The sequence below is a fragment of the Lepidochelys olivacea genome (assembly GCF_965140295.1).
Source record: "Lepidochelys olivacea isolate rLepOli2 genome assembly, chromosome: 7".
In the NCBI taxonomy this organism is placed as follows: Eukaryota; Metazoa; Chordata; order Testudines; family Cheloniidae; genus Lepidochelys; species Lepidochelys olivacea.
In genome coordinates, this window is record NC_140417.1 from 48,856,415 (window position 1) to 48,874,676 (window position 18,262).

At 56.9% G+C, this 18,262-nt stretch overlaps 1 protein-coding gene across 2 annotated transcripts in view; it reads left to right on the forward strand.

Annotated features, from left to right (window-relative positions):
* SLC38A3 (solute carrier family 38 member 3) overlaps positions 1-18,262 on the forward strand; it is a 68,836-nt gene that overhangs the window by 22,575 nt on the left and 27,999 nt on the right. The window contains exons 2-3 of one of the 2 annotated variants that reach the window (XM_084634278.1): positions 15,895-16,037; positions 17,185-17,269. In XM_084634278.1, coding sequence (XP_084490404.1) covers positions 15,943-16,037; positions 17,185-17,269 — 180 coding nt within the window. In that variant the 5' untranslated portion in view covers positions 15,895-15,942. Of the gene's footprint in view, positions 1-15,894; positions 16,038-17,184; positions 17,270-18,262 lie in introns of those variants that run through there. The other variant, XM_084634279.1, reaches the window with a different exon arrangement.

The window sequence follows — 18,262 nt, forward strand, 5'->3', positions numbered from 1 at the left end:
AGTCTCTCACTTTTTTGTCTTTTCCTCCCAGTGTGAAAAAAAAGTGAGAAAATATGTGGGGTGTTTTATTCTCCATCAAAACTTTTAAAAATTCTTTGACGAGTGCAGAATAGTTTCATTTAAAGTTAGTTCACTGAAAAATGAAAACAAAATCCCACCGCCCCCAGCAATGCATTTTCCAGGGTTTTTTCCTACAAAACAGTTACCATTTTTCTTCAACTTCCAGTTGAAATGAATGGTCAGGGGAGGGGGGCGTGTGCATCACCACCCTCTCATGGATGGGAAAAGAACCGTTCCACCGTGCAACCTGGGTGCAGTGTCTGTTGGTGTCTGTCTATGAGGATGGGGTGTGGATAGTGTAGGCTACAAAGATAAAAGCTCTTTTGCCACTGGGGAAAGTCCCACATGTAGGGAGCCAGAAAACTTCTGAAAACCTGGCCCCAGCTGTGGGGTTTGAGTTCTTAGAGTTGGGCCGGCTCTCAGGGACCCTACAGATATTCAGTATAAATGTGGTGGTAAAAGGAACCTCTGCACAGGGCAGGATACAACTTGTTGCATCTGCTTATACATGTGCCTAATGGGCCCAAATCTATGGGTACAGAGGTAGCCATAGGCCAGTGAATGGTGGGGAAGAGACAGCATTGTGGAAACATGCAACTGAGGCCAGGCAAAACTTCCGAATTAGAACACGGTGAAGAATGTTCATGTGAACGTTTTATTTGGACTGGCAGGGAGTGGTAACCCATCCCTGTTCTGTTCCTGACTCCGTGGCCTTTAGTAAGTCACACTTCCTGCTCTGTGCCTTAGTTTCCCCATCTGAGGGGACATGATTTTTCCCTGCACTGGCATGAGAAACACTCACTGTCAGCCCTGACAACTTGAAATAAATGAAGCCAAAAGCAGGGGTGGGGGTGAGCTGTGTCCAAGGGTTGGCAACTCACCAGGGCCTCCCAGCCAGCACCTGAAGCCACGGTTGTTACCTGCAGTGATGCAAAGCAAACCCTGAGGCTTTGTCCAGACTCGGATTTAAGGGTTGACATTCACTCACGCCAGCTGCCATGTGGCTAGCACATGGGGGGTGTGGATCACCTGCTGTGCTCCTCTGGGCATCTCTCAGCCGGTCCACAGGCATTTCAGCCACCACCTTTGCTAAGGGTCCACTGAGCTGCGGCCTCAGCTCTACCATGTACTGGTCTGTAGGGATGCTGTACCCAAGGCAGGCCCTTTCGAAATTTTCTAAGAAGGCCTCAGTATCATCGCCTGCCTTGTAGGTGGGAAACTTTCTGGGATGGGAAGCAGTACCTAGAGAAGGATTGCTAGGGTTGGTTGGTATATTCTGCTGAGCCCTTGCCTTCTCCATCTCCAATGCATGCTTCCTCTCTTTTTCTTTCTCCTCCATAGCTCTTCATAGTGGTCTCACCTCTGGCACAGCATAGTCCCCCGAGCACTGAAATGTTTGGTCTCACTGACATCCCTGGGCTCAGGAGCCGGTGGGGTCAGTGGCCCAGGCTATACGGAAGGTCAGACGGGCCAGTCTGATGGGCCCCTCCACCCTGAAACTCTATGAAACTGACAACAGCCCAGCTGTGCCAGGCAGGAGGGAAGCGGTTCAGCACTTGCTAAGGGCTAGGTGGGAGGTTCCAGGTGTGTTAGTTAGTATGTGTTAACCTCCCTCCTTAGGTTCCAGGCCCTGGGGGAAGCCAGGCCTTGCCCTGCACCATTGACCCTAGTCTGAAACTGGGCAGCGACACCAATGGCTTAAACCCTTCTGGAGACTAGGTGTCACTTGGAGCTGTCTTCATCCTGGCCTGGCCAAGTCCAGGCAATGCATGCTGGGGCCTGCTGGCTCGGCCCTCTGGCTTAGGGGAGAACTCGGCTTCTCTCTTAGCCTCTCCCCCAATCAGCAAACAATCCAAACATGCTGGGGCGGGGAGCAGGTGCTGGGAGGCAAGGCCAGAGGCATTAGGGCTTGTTCCAGGGAACGGCAGCTGTGGGAATCCCTCAGGGACTGTGCTGTGCAGGGAACAAACAGATCAATAATGTGCAGGGACTCATGGGCTTTCCGCCACCCCTCTCCCGCCCGCTGGTGACGAGGGGGAATGGGCGCTGCACGGGGGCTGGCGATGCCACTCACACCTGGGGCAAGCCCAGGGGAAACCAGGGGGCAAGGCCCAAATTCCTGCTGTGGCCCATGGGAGTTAGGCACCTGAATGCCTGTGAGGATCTGGGCCAATGTCAGCCTCTTGTTCAGTCCTGATGGGCCATATCCAAAGAGCCGCTGAGCCCCTCCTGGCGCTTCCATAAGACCTAGGAGCGTGCTCCAGGCTGGTTCCAAGGATCCCACATGGCCGCTGTGCTGGGAGCTGGGGGAAAGGGGTTTGTGGGGGGCCTCCCTGTTATGGGAGAGGTACTGGGCTGCCCTTCCCAGCAGGGGCTGACAGCAGGGTTTATTGCAGAGCTGGGGTGGGAGCCCAGGGCTGGGCTAGCAGGGGCTGCGGGTCGGGAGTGAGGGGCACCGGCAGAGCTGGGGGGAGCCCAGGGTGGGAAAAGCAATGGGGGGGTGCTGCCAGCTGGGGCTGAGGATCAGCAGTGGAACTGTGCTGTCTTTGGTCACTTCAGGGAGAACGAGGCAGGATAAGATTCTAATCCACATTCAGAAAGTCGACTTTGGGGAGCAGTGCTGCATACTGGGGGTGTCTGGACAGAGCTGGCCCAGGGCTCCCACTGCAGGTCAACAGCACCAGCCTTGAGGATGAAGGCTTCAGAGCTAAAAGTTAATTATTTACCGGTGCCCCACAGCTCCCTGCTGAGATCAGGCCCCATGGCACTGGGCATGGCCCAGGCACCGGGAGAAAAGGACCCAGTGCCGAGCGCTGACAGACACACAGCATACAATGATTATCCCATTGCACCGAGACCCAGGCCTGCAGTGGAGTTTAGGCTCCTAACTGCCACAAATTTCCAGTGGAGTTAGGAGCCTCAGGATCTGGGCAAGGTCCCAGAGGGAAGCTGGGAACTGAGCCCCCAGCCCTGCCGCCACCCCAGGGCCGGCCTTTCTCTGACAGCCTTGGGTGCTGGGCAACGGGGGCTCGCACTCCCAGCAGGAACAGAGGAGAAGGAGGAGGTCAGGGGCTGGGGATGAGCTCAGCGCAAATGCCTGGATGGCTGGGGAGATGAAAATAGCGGGGCACCATTACGAGCAGTGGCACGTGGACCAGAGCGATTGTCTGGGGAGCGTTTTCCTCTCAGAGCCATGGGCCATGGAGGGCAATTAACTTTGCCAGAAGTTCCCACCATGTCCTCGCATGCAGCACATAGAATGGTCACCTGAGGCAGGGCCCTGGGGGTTTGAAACCTCCCTTGCTCTGTGACACACAGCCTGGAGTCTCCCACCTACACATGCCACAGCTTGGCTGCCCACCTGGCGTCACATTGTGAGGAGCGAGTAGAGACACATGACGGCTCAGATGGACACAGATACACCCAGGACTTCATAAGCCATCCAAACACAAACTAGCTGTCTCCCATGCATGCCACACGCTCACCCCGCTGCACCATTTCATATGCCACATCAATGCAAAGGCAGCCACATCTGTCCCGGATGCCCTGCCCAGGGAAACAAACTTCCCCACACCCAGGTGTGTGCCACACCCAGAAATTCAATTCCACACACGCTCCCGAACATAGCTACACCCCCTTCCCAAATACAAACACGGACCTGAAGCCTTTTGCGCGTGCAAAGCACATGTATACGGCTCCAGCTCCACACACTGAGCTAGATTCATTGGCTGTCCCACAGCCTCTTATCTCAAGGCAAAGCAAACAGGTTTCCTCTGGTTCTGTTCCATCAATTTATTGATTTTCCTCCTTTCCCTCTCTCCCCTCGTGACAAACTGTTTTTAGTCACCATTTAAGACCCATCAGCCTCTCAGGTGACATTCTCTTTTCCACGTTCACATCGCCAACCAAACGCCTGCATGAATTGCATTCTGGGAAGGCTGCCAGCGAGGGAACAAAACTCCCCTCTCATAAGGCCCGGCTGGCGAATTTCACAGACCTGGGATGTGGGGGGAATCGGTCTGTGCGCATCACATTCACTCTGGTGCGTTTGAAATAGGTTTCGCTGCCCCACACTCGCTACTCAGAGAGGCATGTGGGGGAGAGGCTGGTATTTCCTGAACTGCTGGGATAAAAAATCATTGTAACCTGGGAGAAGGAGCTTTTACTCAGACACTAAAAAGGAGCATTTGAGCAGTGAGTGCTGTGGAAAGGGAGTGGCAATGAGAGTTCAATCCGCACCTAATAAAACACTCTACTACCACATGCCCAGGGACGAATGGGGGACAGAATTTGGCATAAGGTGCCCAAGGAAAATAATATGGGGGGAGGGGACTGGGACAAACAGGCCGAAGAGCGAGAAGGGGAAATGCGAGGCAAAGATTGGAGGAACGGCCAGTGAGGTGAGCTAGGATGCGGAAGAGTGGGGAAATTGAAGCACTGGCTCTGTGTCATGAGCTCTGGGGAAGGCACCCGGCTGTGACTGGGATGGGAGACGAATAAAACCTGGTTGGGGGAAGCCCCATTGCTCAGGTCACATGAAGCTAGACTGGACAAAAAGCCAGGTGAGCATTCCTAGGTGGTGCTGTTCCATGCAGCCTTGTGCATTGTTTAGGCACTGGTTGAATGGTGGGTTATTGCCAGTTGTGTGACACGCGTTTGTCCCAGGGGAGCTGTTGCAAGCAGAAGGGGAGTTTTGCTCTGTGCTTTGATCTCTGTAAGCAGAGTCAATTTCTAGGGCCAGTTGCTTCCAGAGCCATGGGCAGGGGTGCTTGGGTTGGGCTTCCTTCACAAGGGCCTTGCCTGCCTGCCATTTGGGCCCACCACTGTCCCAAGCCTGGCGTATGGAGCGGAAATAAACAGCAGCACTAAGAAAAATCCCAGACTGCAACAGTGATGCCAGGAAATCCCACCTGCAAGGCCTCAGCCTTGGCAGAGGGCAGCGATGTAACAGGGCACAGCCTTGCAGTGGCAGGGGGATGGTCTGGCACTTTTCTGCTCCCTTCTAACTACCCTGGGCCTGATCTTCTGGAGCAGAATCCACAGAGCGCCCCCCTTTCGCACCAGCGAGAGACCCAACCCTTTGACTGCAGAGAGCAGGGGCTTCAGAGAACCTCTAGGACCTGGCCTCAGGGGTTGTGTGGTTGCGTGGCAGACAGCTGCCAGGGAGGGGATGAGAGGTCTGGGCAGGGCAGCTGAAGACATGGTTAGGTGGGGACGAGGAGTAGTGGGAAGGTGGCACCGTGGCCCGGTGGGGAAGGGAATGGGGTTGGTTTCACTGCCTGGTTCTGCTGGTCTGAGAGCAGTTTTGGTGCATTCATAACCTCCCCGGGCCTAACACATGTTCTGCAGGGAGGTGATTACCCATGGGAAAGGCTGCCCTCGACATGCGGTGGGTTCTCCATCCGATGGCATTTTTCAATCCAGCAGCTGATGTCTTTTTGTTGAGCCAGGCATCACGCACGTGGGGCAGGAACCTCTGGGTGAAATTCGCTGGCCTGTGGTGGGCAGGTCAGGGTAGATGATAGTTATGGTCCCCTCTGGCCTTCAAAATTTCTGATGTTCTCAGCAGAGCTGCAGTTTGCCAGGCTTTGTCTGCTGCTGAGGCTGAGGTCCGGTGCTCTGGAAGCCTCAGGTGGACAGTGCTATATGCACACTGAGCTTTGTCATCCCCTTCATATCAGCAGCCCCCCGTCTCTTTACACCTTTCATCCCCCCTCTGCAAACCACTGTGGCTATTGCCATGGACCCTCTGCTGGATTCAGCCTGGACCGAAGAGCCCTTCCCAGGCTGCCTGCCACCAAGCCGAGAGCTTGGGGCCGGACCAACCGGTTGGGCTGAGGGACCCTCCCTCCCCTTACGCCCCCTCTGCGGCATCACCTGCCTTATCTGTCTCACACGAGGAGTGGCCCAAGGTGGAATAGTGCATGTTGGGACTTGTAGTCCCCAGGAGCCACGCCAGCATGTTCACCAGGAGAGCGGTGCAACAGACTCCAGTTTATACCGAATAGGTGCAGGGCTTGTGCTCCGGGCATGATGCCAGGCAAGCACCATGGTGAGCAAAGCGTGGGCAGCTCCCTGGTCAGTGCCCCTCACTTGGGAATGGACAAAGCACCTGGTCTCCTGTGCAGATGAGATTAGGGCTGAGTCCTCAGTGAAGATGGCTTAGCTGGCAGGCGCTGCTGCATCCCCCCAGAGGGACTGGGCTGTCAACTGACAGACGCCGCTTTCCTGGAATACGGCTTCTGTTTGTAAGCTCAGATGCCCCAAGCATGCCTTACCCGGCTCTTACTGAGAGATTTCCTGGACAGAGCAATCTTTGTGGCCTCGCTTCCTGCCCTGGCAGCCTGGAGTCAGTCTCCTCTCAGACCCTGCGTTCACGTGGGCCGGGGAAGGTGGGAGATGGAACAGATCAGATTCCAAAGTGGGGGAATGGTCCCGCTATTGTGGGGAACTTTCCTGCCTTCTGCACTACCCTGGTGAGTACCTTTCTTTTTGCGAATACAGACTAACACGGCTGCTACTCTGAAACCTGGTGAGGTGGGTTAGCAAAAGGATCTGAGTCCTCGCTCCCACTTCCTTTACACAGTGGCCTCCCTGCCCTTGAGGACTCCCCTTCCACTCTCCTGTCTGGCAGAGTCCTCGTAACCCCAACAAGGCTGGGCCCAGGATTCCTGAAGGGCTCGACCCCCAACCCTGCTGAGTCACCTAGGACAGGGGCTAGGGTGTCCCCACTCCAGGGTACTCTCTCTGCACTGGGCACTTCTCTGACCCACTGACCATTACATACAATTTAAAGCAAATGCAAGTTATTTAATCAACAATTACTTTAAAAAAGAATAAGGAAAAATGGGAAAGGTTAAAGGAAACACATCACCCTGCTCTGTGACAGGGAACATCACAAGCAGTGTCTCTGGAATGTCAGGGCCGTTCACAGTCTGTTACTTGTAAGTCCCAGGCCTTCGTCTCAGGCCCTGGCTGTGCTGCAGGGATGCTGTGGGTTGGACACTTGCTCTGGTGGTGGCCACACGCCTCTGGGCTTTGGGTGGTGGAGCCCTTCTTCCCAGCATCAGCCCCCCATCGGGTTAAGATCCCCCTCCCAGTCTGGCCTGCAAGGACCCTTGGCTGGGGGTGTCTTTCTGCGCTGGGCCCTTTGCCCAGGGTCCCCCCTTGGCTGGCCCCAGTTGCTCACCACACCTGGCTCCAGCCCCAGCTCCACTCTGCCTTAGCACTGACGCTGCTGCTCTGCCTCCAGCCCCTTGGGCTGCTTCTCTGGCCCCTCTGGCTCTGTGGCTGCAGCTCTGCTCCCATCACAGGATCTGCCCTATGGGCTGCTTCTGTGACTCTGCTCCCAGCTCTGATCCTGCTTCCTGGTCTGCTTTTCTGGACCCTCTGACTGGCAGGGCTCTGGGTGCTCCCCAGCTCAGCTCGGGCCCCTGCTTTCTCCTTAGCTCGGCCCCACTCTGTCTGACCCAGGCAATTCCAGCTCACACAGAGGACGGGACCCACCCTGGCCTCCTGACTCCCTGATTAGGCTGCCTGCCCTGTCATTCAGGCTGACCTGGAGCATTGGCCTCCCCCCTGGGGGACTGTCAGTCTCAGGGACCTGATTTCACATCAACCCTTCCCCTTTTAGTACTGGGAGCTAGCCAATAAAAACACCCCCACTGAATGTTAGTAAGGGGGCAACAGTCCCCTTACAGCAGGGGTGGGCAAACTTTTTGGCCCTAGCCACATCGGGTACAGAAATTCTATGGAAGGCCAGGTAGGGAAGGCTGGGGGCCCCCAAACTCCCCCTGGCCGCGCCACCCTGGAGCACCGGTTCTGGCCTCGCTACAGCCGTGCCGCCCGGCCAGAGCTGAGCCAGGCTGCCCAGGTGCTGGGGGAACTGTGACTGCAAGGGAGGGAGGGGAGCAGAAGGTGAGGGGCCAGGGTCTAGCCTCCGCCCCACTCATCACGCTGCCGCTGCCGGGGAGTTGCTCTGGCAGGAGCTCAGGGGCCAGAGGGAAGGATCCTGTGGGACAGATGTGGCCCACAGGTCGTAGTTTGCCCCCCTCTGCCTTACACAGACTACTGAGGCAGCAAGCTGTGAAGTGTTTTGTGAACAGTCCAGAATAGAAGCCAGATCTCCCCACCCATCTGTGGCTCATTCCCATGGGACCCCTTGCCAGAAGTAGAGCCTCTAATGGTAACTACTTATTCTCCCTTGGTTTGAACTTGGATTTGGGGGTGAACTTGGGTCCTCCTCAGGTGACTTTCCCTGGCTGGCACGTGTAACGGACTGCCCAGCGTGCCCCAGCGCAGTGACACCTGAGGTGGTTTTAACAGCAGGGTTATTGCAAGTTGGTTTGAAATCATTGCTGCGCTCTGCAGACCCAGCCACCAACACCCTGATGCTCCTCCTCAACCTTTAGTATGACAGAGGCAGCCTTGTCCAGTGTTAGAGCAGGGGCCTTGGGAGCCAGGGCTCCTGGGCTCCAGTCCCAGGTCGAGGAGGGCCAAATGGGAGTGAGTGGCATTGGGAGTTGGCACTGAGTGCCACTCAGATTTGGCGGCGGGGTGGCCGGGCCAAACTGGAGCGGCACTGTGACCATGTGGGACAATCACAAAGTCCGGAGGGGAGCGCTGGGCCCACCTTGCGGGAGGGGAGCTGCCACTGGAGATGAGTGTGGCATGGGCTCGCCCTTCCCTCCATCCCGTGCTGGGATTAGGGAGGGAGTGCCAGGGCGTTGCTGTGGGTGGTCAGTACCCCCTTAGCAGGGCAAGGAGTCTGGGAGTACCCATTGCCTTGGCAGGCTGCAGCCACCCCTGCCTATGTCAATTTCTCCCTCTGGAAAATGGGATGAAGTAAGCAGTACCTCTGGGGAGACGGGGGGTCCTTGTCGGACGCTCTTCGGGATCCTTGCAATTACAGCCGATGGCAGGGACTATAAACCCCAGAGCTAAAAGAACAAGACGAAAGCTGAGAAACAGTTGGAGAATATTAGCTAGACCCCAGGGTACGTTCCCTTCTCTCCCATGTCTGCCTTTTCCAGCCCTTTCCCCACTGATTAATGAGCTTGTTTGAATCCTTCCTCAAGTGGCTTTTTAATCTCCAGAAGCCTGAGCTGCAGGTACCAGCCGATCAGCCAGGGCAGGTCCTTGGCAGCTGCTCTGCGTGAGTGCAGACTAGCTGAGCGGGGTGTCACTGGCCAGGAGGTGGGGGTGGCCAGGTGGTCTGGCTGGAGCAGACGCAGCTGGGGTGGGCCCTGGATGGCTCAGGGGCTGGAAGCAGGGAGCTGGGGCATTGTGTCTTCGGGGTGCTGGCTCCGATGGGGGTGACTGGAAGCTCTTAGCAGCTGGTGGCTGCTTGGTGATGTTCACAAAGTGAAGGGGCTGTCCCAGCTCCTGATAGACAGGGGTCCCCCTGGCCATGCCCGCCACCCATGCTGGCACTAATTGCCCCTTGGTGGATGTGTTAGCCGAGGACTGAACAGACCATGGGGGTATCTCAGGGAGGGATGAAGTGCAGGGGCCGTGTGCCTGGGGATAAAGATGGGCCCCTCCACCTGCTGCCCAGCGGCTTTGTTCCACCCCAGAGGCAGGTGCATTTCAGTGGCGACTAATGCAGTCTCAGCAAGTTGCTTGTGTTATCTCCTCGTTACATTCCTAGAGTGCTTTGGGATCCTTTATTTATTTGTATGACAGCAGCATCCAGGCACTGCAACATGAGCCAGCCCCTGCCCCAGAGAGTTTGCCAGCTGACTAGCCGGGACAAGCCAAGGAAGGATTATTATCCTTGTTTACCAGATGGAGAAACTGAGGCACGGGGCATGAAGGTCCCACAGGGCATCTATGGCAAAGCCAGGAATGACCCCAGATCTCCTGCCCTCCCCCCGTCTATGGCCGTCACCCCAAGACCCCTCTTTGCTGGACTGAAAGGCCCCAGGGCAGCCGCAAAGTTATTTTAATAATAACCATATTTTCCAAAGATGTTTGGCAGAAACGAACCCACAACACCCCCTCAGCCCGAGGCAGGGGACAGGGCAGGGGCTCCCCCTTGCCGGCAGCCAGCAGCCCATAAAGACGCACTGTCCATGTCAGCCATTTCCCAGCGATTGGCGGGGAGGGGCACACGGTCCCACAGAGGGAGCATTGTGCTGCCTGCCAAGGCATCCTGTGCTCACTGCCCTGGAGCCCGGCGAGCTGCCTCTGCCAAGGCCTTGTTTCCAGTTCGTCTCCCTTCCTGCCCCCACTGGCTAGCCTGGAGCTCCCCCTCACTCTTTGGCTGGCACCGAGGCCGGCTGCTGCCAGCCCCATTGGAGAGACTTTATTAATCCTCTGTCTCTCGCTAGTGCTGAACCATTTCCATACCAGCTGGGGCACAATGGGCACTGCTGAAGTGGGGACTGGCAGCTCGGCCCCTCTGCCATGACCCACCCCCCCTCTCTAGAGTCAAACCCTGAGCCAGGCCAGCAGCTAACATAGGGCCCAGCCTGGCAGCCAGAACCGTCTGTCTCCAGCTCATGCCGGTAGCTCTCACGCTTGCCCTACGCTGCCCGTGAACGGTCAACGGCAAAGAGCCGATGGGAAACTAATTGCTGGGGGCTGAAATTGCTTCCCACTCGTCCTGCCTGGGGAGACCCTCTCACGAAGCGTGCTGGGCCGTGCAAAGCGGTGTTGTTGTTTACACACTGTGACGAAGCAGGACTGTTCTTAATGTTTCCTCTGAATAGTGTGGGGGTGCCTCCTTTTCCCCTATGCAGTTTTTAAGTATCTAGGGAGTGGGATAAGGGTGTATGATCATTGCAGAGCCGTAGAGGGCAGGTGTGTGCAGGGGTCTGGACACAGAGAATGGCCAACACCCTGTTTCCTGGCAGCTGATGGCCTGGGCCCTTCCCCCCTGCAAGGTGAGAGCTGAAAGGTTGGAGAACAAAGGAATCAGGTGGCCTCCTGGCCCGGGAAAGGGACAAAGCCCAGAGGAGGAGGGGCTGGAGAGAGTTTCAGTTTGGGGCTGGCTGGGGACGAGGAGTGAAGTGCAGACGTGGTTGTCTGGCTCGCTGCCCCCCAAAATGGACCCAGCTGAGGGGTCCTGTTCTCTGCACCTACAAGCTCTGTGTTAGACCATGTTCCTGTCATCTAATAAACCTTCTGTTTTACTGGCTGGCTGAGAGTCACATCTGACTGCGGAGTTGGGGGACAGGACCCTCTGGCTTCCCCAAAACCCCGCCTGGGCGGACTCGCTGTGGGAAGCACACGGAGGGGCAGAGGATGCTGAGTGCTCCGAGGTCAGACCCAGGAAGGTGGAAGCTGTGTGAGCTGTGTGTCCTGCAAACAGGGTGCTCACAGAGAGGAGACTTCCCCAGAGTCCTGCCTGGCTTCATAGGGAGCAGTTCCAGAGCATCACGCGGGGACTCCGGGACACACGCCCAGTGCTTTGCAGGCTGTTGGGGTCTCTTGCCCACTGCTGAAATGCGGGCACCTCTGGGGTGGACCATGGCAGCTGTTTAGCAGCGCGCAGCAACACCACATGAGTAGTTGGGGGCCAGGAAGCGCGGCAGGAACCTGTATCCAGCTGAAAGTGCAGGGGAAACTAGAAATCCAGCTGGCAGCTCCCCAGACACTGCAGATCCCCACATACAGGGCAGCCAGTGGAGCAAGACACAGCGTTGCCTGCTGGGCACCGGCATCCCCTGGAGCTGCACCAGAGAGGAGGGATGCCGAAGTCCCTGGCCAGAGCTTGGTCTTTAGGGCAGGGTTGGGAGGTGGATTTGCATCTGGACCCAAAGCTCTGGGGTGTGGGGATGCCCAGGGCTGATGCCCCAGTTTATCAGCAAAGGAGAGGCTGCCCTGGACATAACTGCCATCTCGGCTGGGGTGCTGGTCATGCTGCCATTGGATCCGATGCCCCCTTGCCCTGCCCGTTGTGCTGTCATGCACCTCAGCCCTGCTGATTGCCCCGAACCAGCCCGGCACTTTTCAATGGGCAAGTGCACCCTGTGGTATCGGGGGCTGGGCCTTTAAGGGCTGAGCTTCCCAGACAGAGTGCACGTGGGGCGCTGAGACGCTCCGCCTTTTAAAGGCCCAGTCCCCACGGCACGCTGACCGGGGGCAGCCCCTTTGCACAACTATTATAGCTAAAGGGGCTACTGACTGTGTGGCTTGGTGGAAGCACAGTCCTTGTTGATTAATAATCACTGCCCCCATGACAGCAGGAGACCTCCAAGGGCAGCCACGCTCCATAGACTGACCCTGCCCATGGGTCACCCCCAGGGTTTGCACCCAGAAACTTTACCATCGTAGCACTGGTTGCTCGTGCTGGAAATAAAGGGGTGGCTCTATTAGGTGGTAGCTGTAGTAGGCTTTTATCTTTCAGCAGCCCAGTCGTGACAAAGGACTGCGACGTGCCCTTTGCCAAGGTGCTGGAACCGTTGCTTTCCACCCAGCTAGCTGGCAGGATGGGATCAGCGGGGAGGCCAGGGCAGAGCCATAAGCATGGCTAGGCTGGGTCCGATCAATCATAGAATCATAGAATCATAGAATATCAGGGTTGGAAGGGACCTCAGAAGGTCATCTAGTCCAACCCCTTGCTCAAAGCAGGACCGATCCCCGACTAAATCATCCCAGCCAGGGCTTTGTCAAGCCTGACCTTAAAAATCTCAAAGGAAGAAGAGTCCACCACGTCCCTATGTAACCCATTCCAGTGCTTCACCACTCTCCTAGTGAAAAAGTTTTTCCTAATATCCAACCTAAACCGCCCCCACTGCAACTTGAGACCATTGCTCCTTGTTCTGTCATCAGCTACCACTGAGACCAGCCAAGCTCCATCCTCTTTGGAACCCCCCTTCAGGTAGTTGAAGGCTGCTATCAAATCCCCCCCTCACTCTTCTTTTCTGCAGACTAAGCAAGCCCAGTTCCCTCAGCCTCTCCTCATAAGTCATGTGCTCCAGTCCCCTAATCATTTTTGTTGCTCTCCACTGGACTCTCTCCAATTTGTCCACATCCTTTCTGTAGTGGGGGGCCCAAAACTGGACGCAATACTCCAGATGTGGCCTCATCGGTGCTGAATGGAGGGGAATAATCACTTCCCCATATCTGCTGGCAATGCTCCTACTAATACAGCCTAATACGCTGTTAGCCTTCTTGGCAACAAGGGCACACTGCTGACTCATATCCAGCTTCTTGTCCACTGTAATCCCCAGGTCCTTTTCTGCAGAACAGTCGGTCCCCAGCCTGTAGCGGTGCATGGGATTCTTCCATTCTAAGTGCAGGACTCTGCACTTGTCGAACCTCATCAGATTTCTTTTGGCCCAGTCGTCCAATTTGTCTAGGTCACTCTGGACCCTATCCCTACCCTCCAGTGTATCTACCTCTCCCCACAGCTTAGTGTCGTCTGGGAACATGCTGAGGGTGCAATTCATCCCATCATCCAGATCATTAATAAAGATGTTGAATAAAACTGGCCCCAGGACCGTCCCCTGGGGCACTCCGCTTGATACCGGCTGCCAATTAAACATCGAGCCGTTGATCACTACCTGTTGAGCCTGACAATCTAGCCAGCTTTCTATCCACCTTATAGTCCATTCATCCAATCCATACTTTTTCAACTTGCTGGCAAGAATATTGTGGGAGACCATATCAAAAGCTTTGCTAGCCAAGGTATATCACATCCACCACTTTCCCCATATCCACAGAGCCAGTTATTTCATCGTAGAAGGCAATCAGGTTGGTCAGGCTTGACTTGCCCTTGGTGAATCCATGTTGACTGTTCCTGATCACCTTCCTCTCCTCCAAGTGCTTCAAAATGGTTTCCTTGAGGACCTGCTCCATGATTTTTCCAGGGACTGAGGTGAAGCTGACCGGTCTGTAGTTCCCCGGGTTCTCCTTCTTCCCTTTTTTAAAGATGGGCACTATATTTGCCTTTTTCCAATCATCTGGGACCTTCCCTGACAATTGGAAAAAGTCCCCCCATGAGTTTTCAAAGATAATGGCCAATGGCTCTGCAATCACATCACTCAATTCCCTCAGCACCCTCGGATGCATTAGACCCATGGACTTGTGCATGTCCATCTTTTCTAAATAGTCCTTAACTTGTTCTTTCACCACTGAGGGCTGCTCACCTCCTCCCCATACTGTGTTGCCCAAAACAGCAGTGTGGGAGCTGACCTTGTCTGTGAATGGTTCGTCTTAACAGTATCATGTCTCTGAGCTTCCGGGGGAGTGGTCCCCTCCTGGCTTCTGGCAGTCAGAGGTTTAGGGTCACCCCAAGTGTGGGGTGGCATCCTTGGCCATCTTAACCAATGGCCACTCATGGACCTATCTTCCATGGACTTACCAAGATCTTTTTTGAACCCTGTTATACTTTTGACCATCACAACATCCCCTGGCAATGAGTTCCGCAGGTTAATTGTGTGTTGTGTGAAGAAGTCCTTCCTCTTGGTTGTGTAAAACATACTGCTTGTTCATTTCACTGGGCGACCCTTGGTTCTTGTATCATGGGACAGGGTGAATAACGCTTTTCTACTCACCTTCTCTTAATTGGTCATGATTTCATCAACCTTTCTCACATCCCCTGTCAGTCATCTCTTGTCTAACCTGAACAGCCCTGCTTTGTCCGGCCTCTCCTCACATGGAAGCTGTTCCATACCCTGGCTCATCCTTGGTGCTTTTCTCTGAACCTTTCCCAACTCTGTTCTCCCCTGGGACTGCCAGACCTGGGCACAGAATTCCAGGGGTTAGACAGCGTTGTGATGGCAGGGGTGCTACTGGCAGCTGGAAAGGGGCCAGCTCGGTGCTTGAGCTCACTCCATAGACATGCTGGCCTTCCGGGTGGGTGCTGGCATGACAGGTGTGGGTGGTAATAATGCCATCCCGGCAGCAGCCTGGGCTTGGAGTGCTCGAGGCTCCCTATAGGCTATCCAGAGCTTGCCTGGCAGCCAGCACAGAGCGCGGGTCTTACGGCCTCAGCTGGGGGCTGGGCGAGCTGCCGCTCCCAGGTGTTTTTCACAGCTGTACCCAGGTGGGGCCCATCAGGGTGACCCAACGGAGACAGCATGAACGAGGGACTGGCCATCTAGGGCCGTCTCTGAGTGCCTCTCACAGCAGGGCAGCATCCTCCCTCCACCCGGCTGCCACTGGACCCAACCTGTGGTACCGAGCAGGTTGTCCTCTCTCCCTGCTGTCCCCGTAGAGCTGTGCCCATCACAGGACAGGTGGGGACAGTGCCATGCTGTGCACTGCCTGGGGAGGGGAGTGTGTCTCCAAGTGATGGGCTTGTTGGTTGGTGCCTCCAGAGGCTGCTGGCTCTGCCCCTTTGAGGCTGGCGGAGGGGCGATTGCAGGGATCCGGCTGACACCCATCTGTGGGGGGCGGGGGGGAGATGCCAGCCTTCACATGGCAGACAGCTCGTCAGCTCTCACCAGTCCCCAGCGAGATTTCCTTCTAGCACCCATGGGGAAGCCCCTGGGTGTGTCAGCTTCGAGCTGGTGGCCCCTTAGCAGCAGGCCCAGGACGGGTCAATGCGGAGGCCCCCGTGCCATAGCCCTGGGCAGATGCGGGACCCTGTGGCTAGCCTGGCTCTGTGGCTGCTGGCTGGGAAGGGAGGGCAGCTGGATGGCAGCAGGCTGGTGGGTGACCCCACTGGCATTTCGGTGTGCCCAGGGGGAGACTGATTTAGACCTGGAGGCCATCCCAAGATGGGATTTCGGGCAGGTCAAGCTCCAAGCCCGTGGCCCGGACACATGTTATTCTGTTTGTGTTCCCAGCCCCACTGAGCCCCAGTCTGTGCTCTGCCGCCTGGCCCAGCCCCACGGGGAGACGCCATTCTCTAGGGCGACTGACTATTCTTCTTTCCCACAGCCAGTGCCGTCGCCCCAGTGAGCCCGGCATCCCCAGCTGCTGGCAGAGATGGACCCCGGGGAGATCCCCATCCAGACAGAGCTGGTGCCCAATGGGAAACACGCTGTGAACGCCTCGGCCATCCCCTTGGCGGGGAATGACAGGTAACTCCAGCGCATGGGCAGAGGGCTGGGGCTTGCCTGCCCAGAGCCAGCTGAGAGACAGGGTCATTCTGTCTTCCTGAACTTGGCAGGGGATGGGTCAGGAACCCTCGCCAGGTCCAGGCACAGTGAAGGCAGGTGCCATGCAAGTGTCCCCTTCGCAGCTCTGCCAGGGCTTCTCACTCCCGACCTGCAGCCCCCTGCTAGCCCAGCCCTGGGCTCCCCCACACACATCCCAGCTCTGCCAATGCCCCCCACTCCTGCCCCATGCCCCCCCCAGGCTCTGCAACAGGCAGCCAAGAAAACAAAGTGAGCTGGGGGCTGATCCCTGTCTAGGGGCTCAGTGGAGCAGCCCCTTGGATCCCACGTGCTGTTCTGGCACCTCCATATGAGAAGGCCCCATTGCCGGGCTGAGAAGAGCCAGAAGCCCAGAAGGATTGAGTGGCTGGTGAGGCGGATTGATGGGGAGCCTGGCTGAGCGACAGCGCAGGGGGATGCAAGCAGGCACGGGGGGGGGGGGGGGGGCAGGGGGGAGTGGGTAGCGCTAAGCTGCATGGGCAGGTCCTGCTCCAAGCAGCATGGTGCAGTCTGACCTCAAAGGGCCAGCTCCAGACTGAACCTGGGGAAGAATTTGCTTCCAAGAGGAGAATGACAGGACCACACACCCCAGTGCAGCCAGGAGCAGTAGTAGTCTATTAAGACTGGACACAGGAGAGCTGGGATCTGCTGCCTTGCAGGGTGATGCTGAGCAAGTCCCAGCCCCTCTCTGCCTCAGTTTCCCCAGGGGATCCTGGTGCTCACCCCGCCTGGAGGGGATCCTGTTTCTCGAGCACTTTGAGCCCCTTGGAGTATTGGTACTGGAGGAGGGTGAGGGATCCGTGCCAGTCATTCAGGGACCCTCTGCTTTACCATCCAGTCCCCCCCAGGGTGCCATCAGAGATAAGGCTCCCCAGGGGCAGGCTGGAACCTCCTGGCCAGTGGAGCGCCCTGGAGCAGGAGCCAAGGGAGGTGGAGGAGATGGAGTGGCATGGTCCTGTTCTGCCTTGTAGCCCGGGAGGTGGCAAGGGCAGCCCAGGTGGTGCCAGGGGGAGGGAGCACCCCACTGCGGTGGGTGGTTTATGGCTCTTCTCTCCCCCCTGCCTTGCTCTAGATTTGAAGAGCCCCAGCCCACCATGGCAGAGATGGAGGAGTTCCTGCCCCAGGGCCCTGACAAGAAGCAGACCCACTTCACGGATGTAAGTCCGGGCAGGAGAGTGACTGGTGGGGTGACTGCAGCCTGGGCACCTCTTCACGCTGCTTGCCAAGAACCTGACCCTCAGGCAGGGCACAGACCCACTGCCCTTCACTGCAGAGTGGGGGCAGGACAGGGCAGGGGAGTGGGAGTCGGGAAATCCAGGTCCAGCACCCTGCCACCATGGGCTGTCCCCTGAGCTCATTCCCTGGGTCATAGAGAGAGCTGGAGAGATCGCCCGGGTTCTTTGGTTTCACCATAAACATCCAGTTTAGCGTGTGTGACCCATTTGCCCTCTGGTGGCTGGTCCTTCTAGAGGATAAAAGCCTACTACTGCTGCTCACAGCTTATGGAATTGTTCCCCTAGCCCAAGTGATCAGAGCTCTTGCATTTAGTGCTGGTGACCCCTGTGGGTGCGCGAGTGGACTTGTTACATGGACTTGATGGCTGCCCTCTTGGCCTGCTCCCCAGGTATTGAGCCAGGTGCCAGGCTGCCCTGCAGGGGCACAAGAGCAGGGCACCAACCCTAACCGGCTGTGAGTTCTACACTTAGATTTCACCAAGTGTGAATTCCTCAGGCACTAGAACAGGCTAACTCTGGAGTCACCAACCATCCCCTTGTGTCTATCCTGCCACCCAGGCAAGTCTGCCTTTGTGACAGAGGGTCCCTCGTGCCAAGGATCACAGCAATAGTCAGGTTGCTCCCAGTCCCAAGGGGCCCCTCACTAAGCCCAGGTCAATTGCACCTTAGACCATAGGCACCGACTGGAGCACCCACGGAAAAAAAATGGTGGGTGCTGAGCAGCCCCCCAGCAGCGCCTCCCGCCCACCAGCGGGCCCTGCCCATCAGCACCTCCCCCTGCCCTGCAGTGCCTCCCACCCGCTGCAATCAGCTGTTCCGTGGTGTACGGGAGGGATGGGGGAGAGGGGAGGAGCGAGGGTGGAGCATGCTCAGTGCAGGGGATGGGGAGGGGAGGGGCAGGAAGAGGCAGGGTGG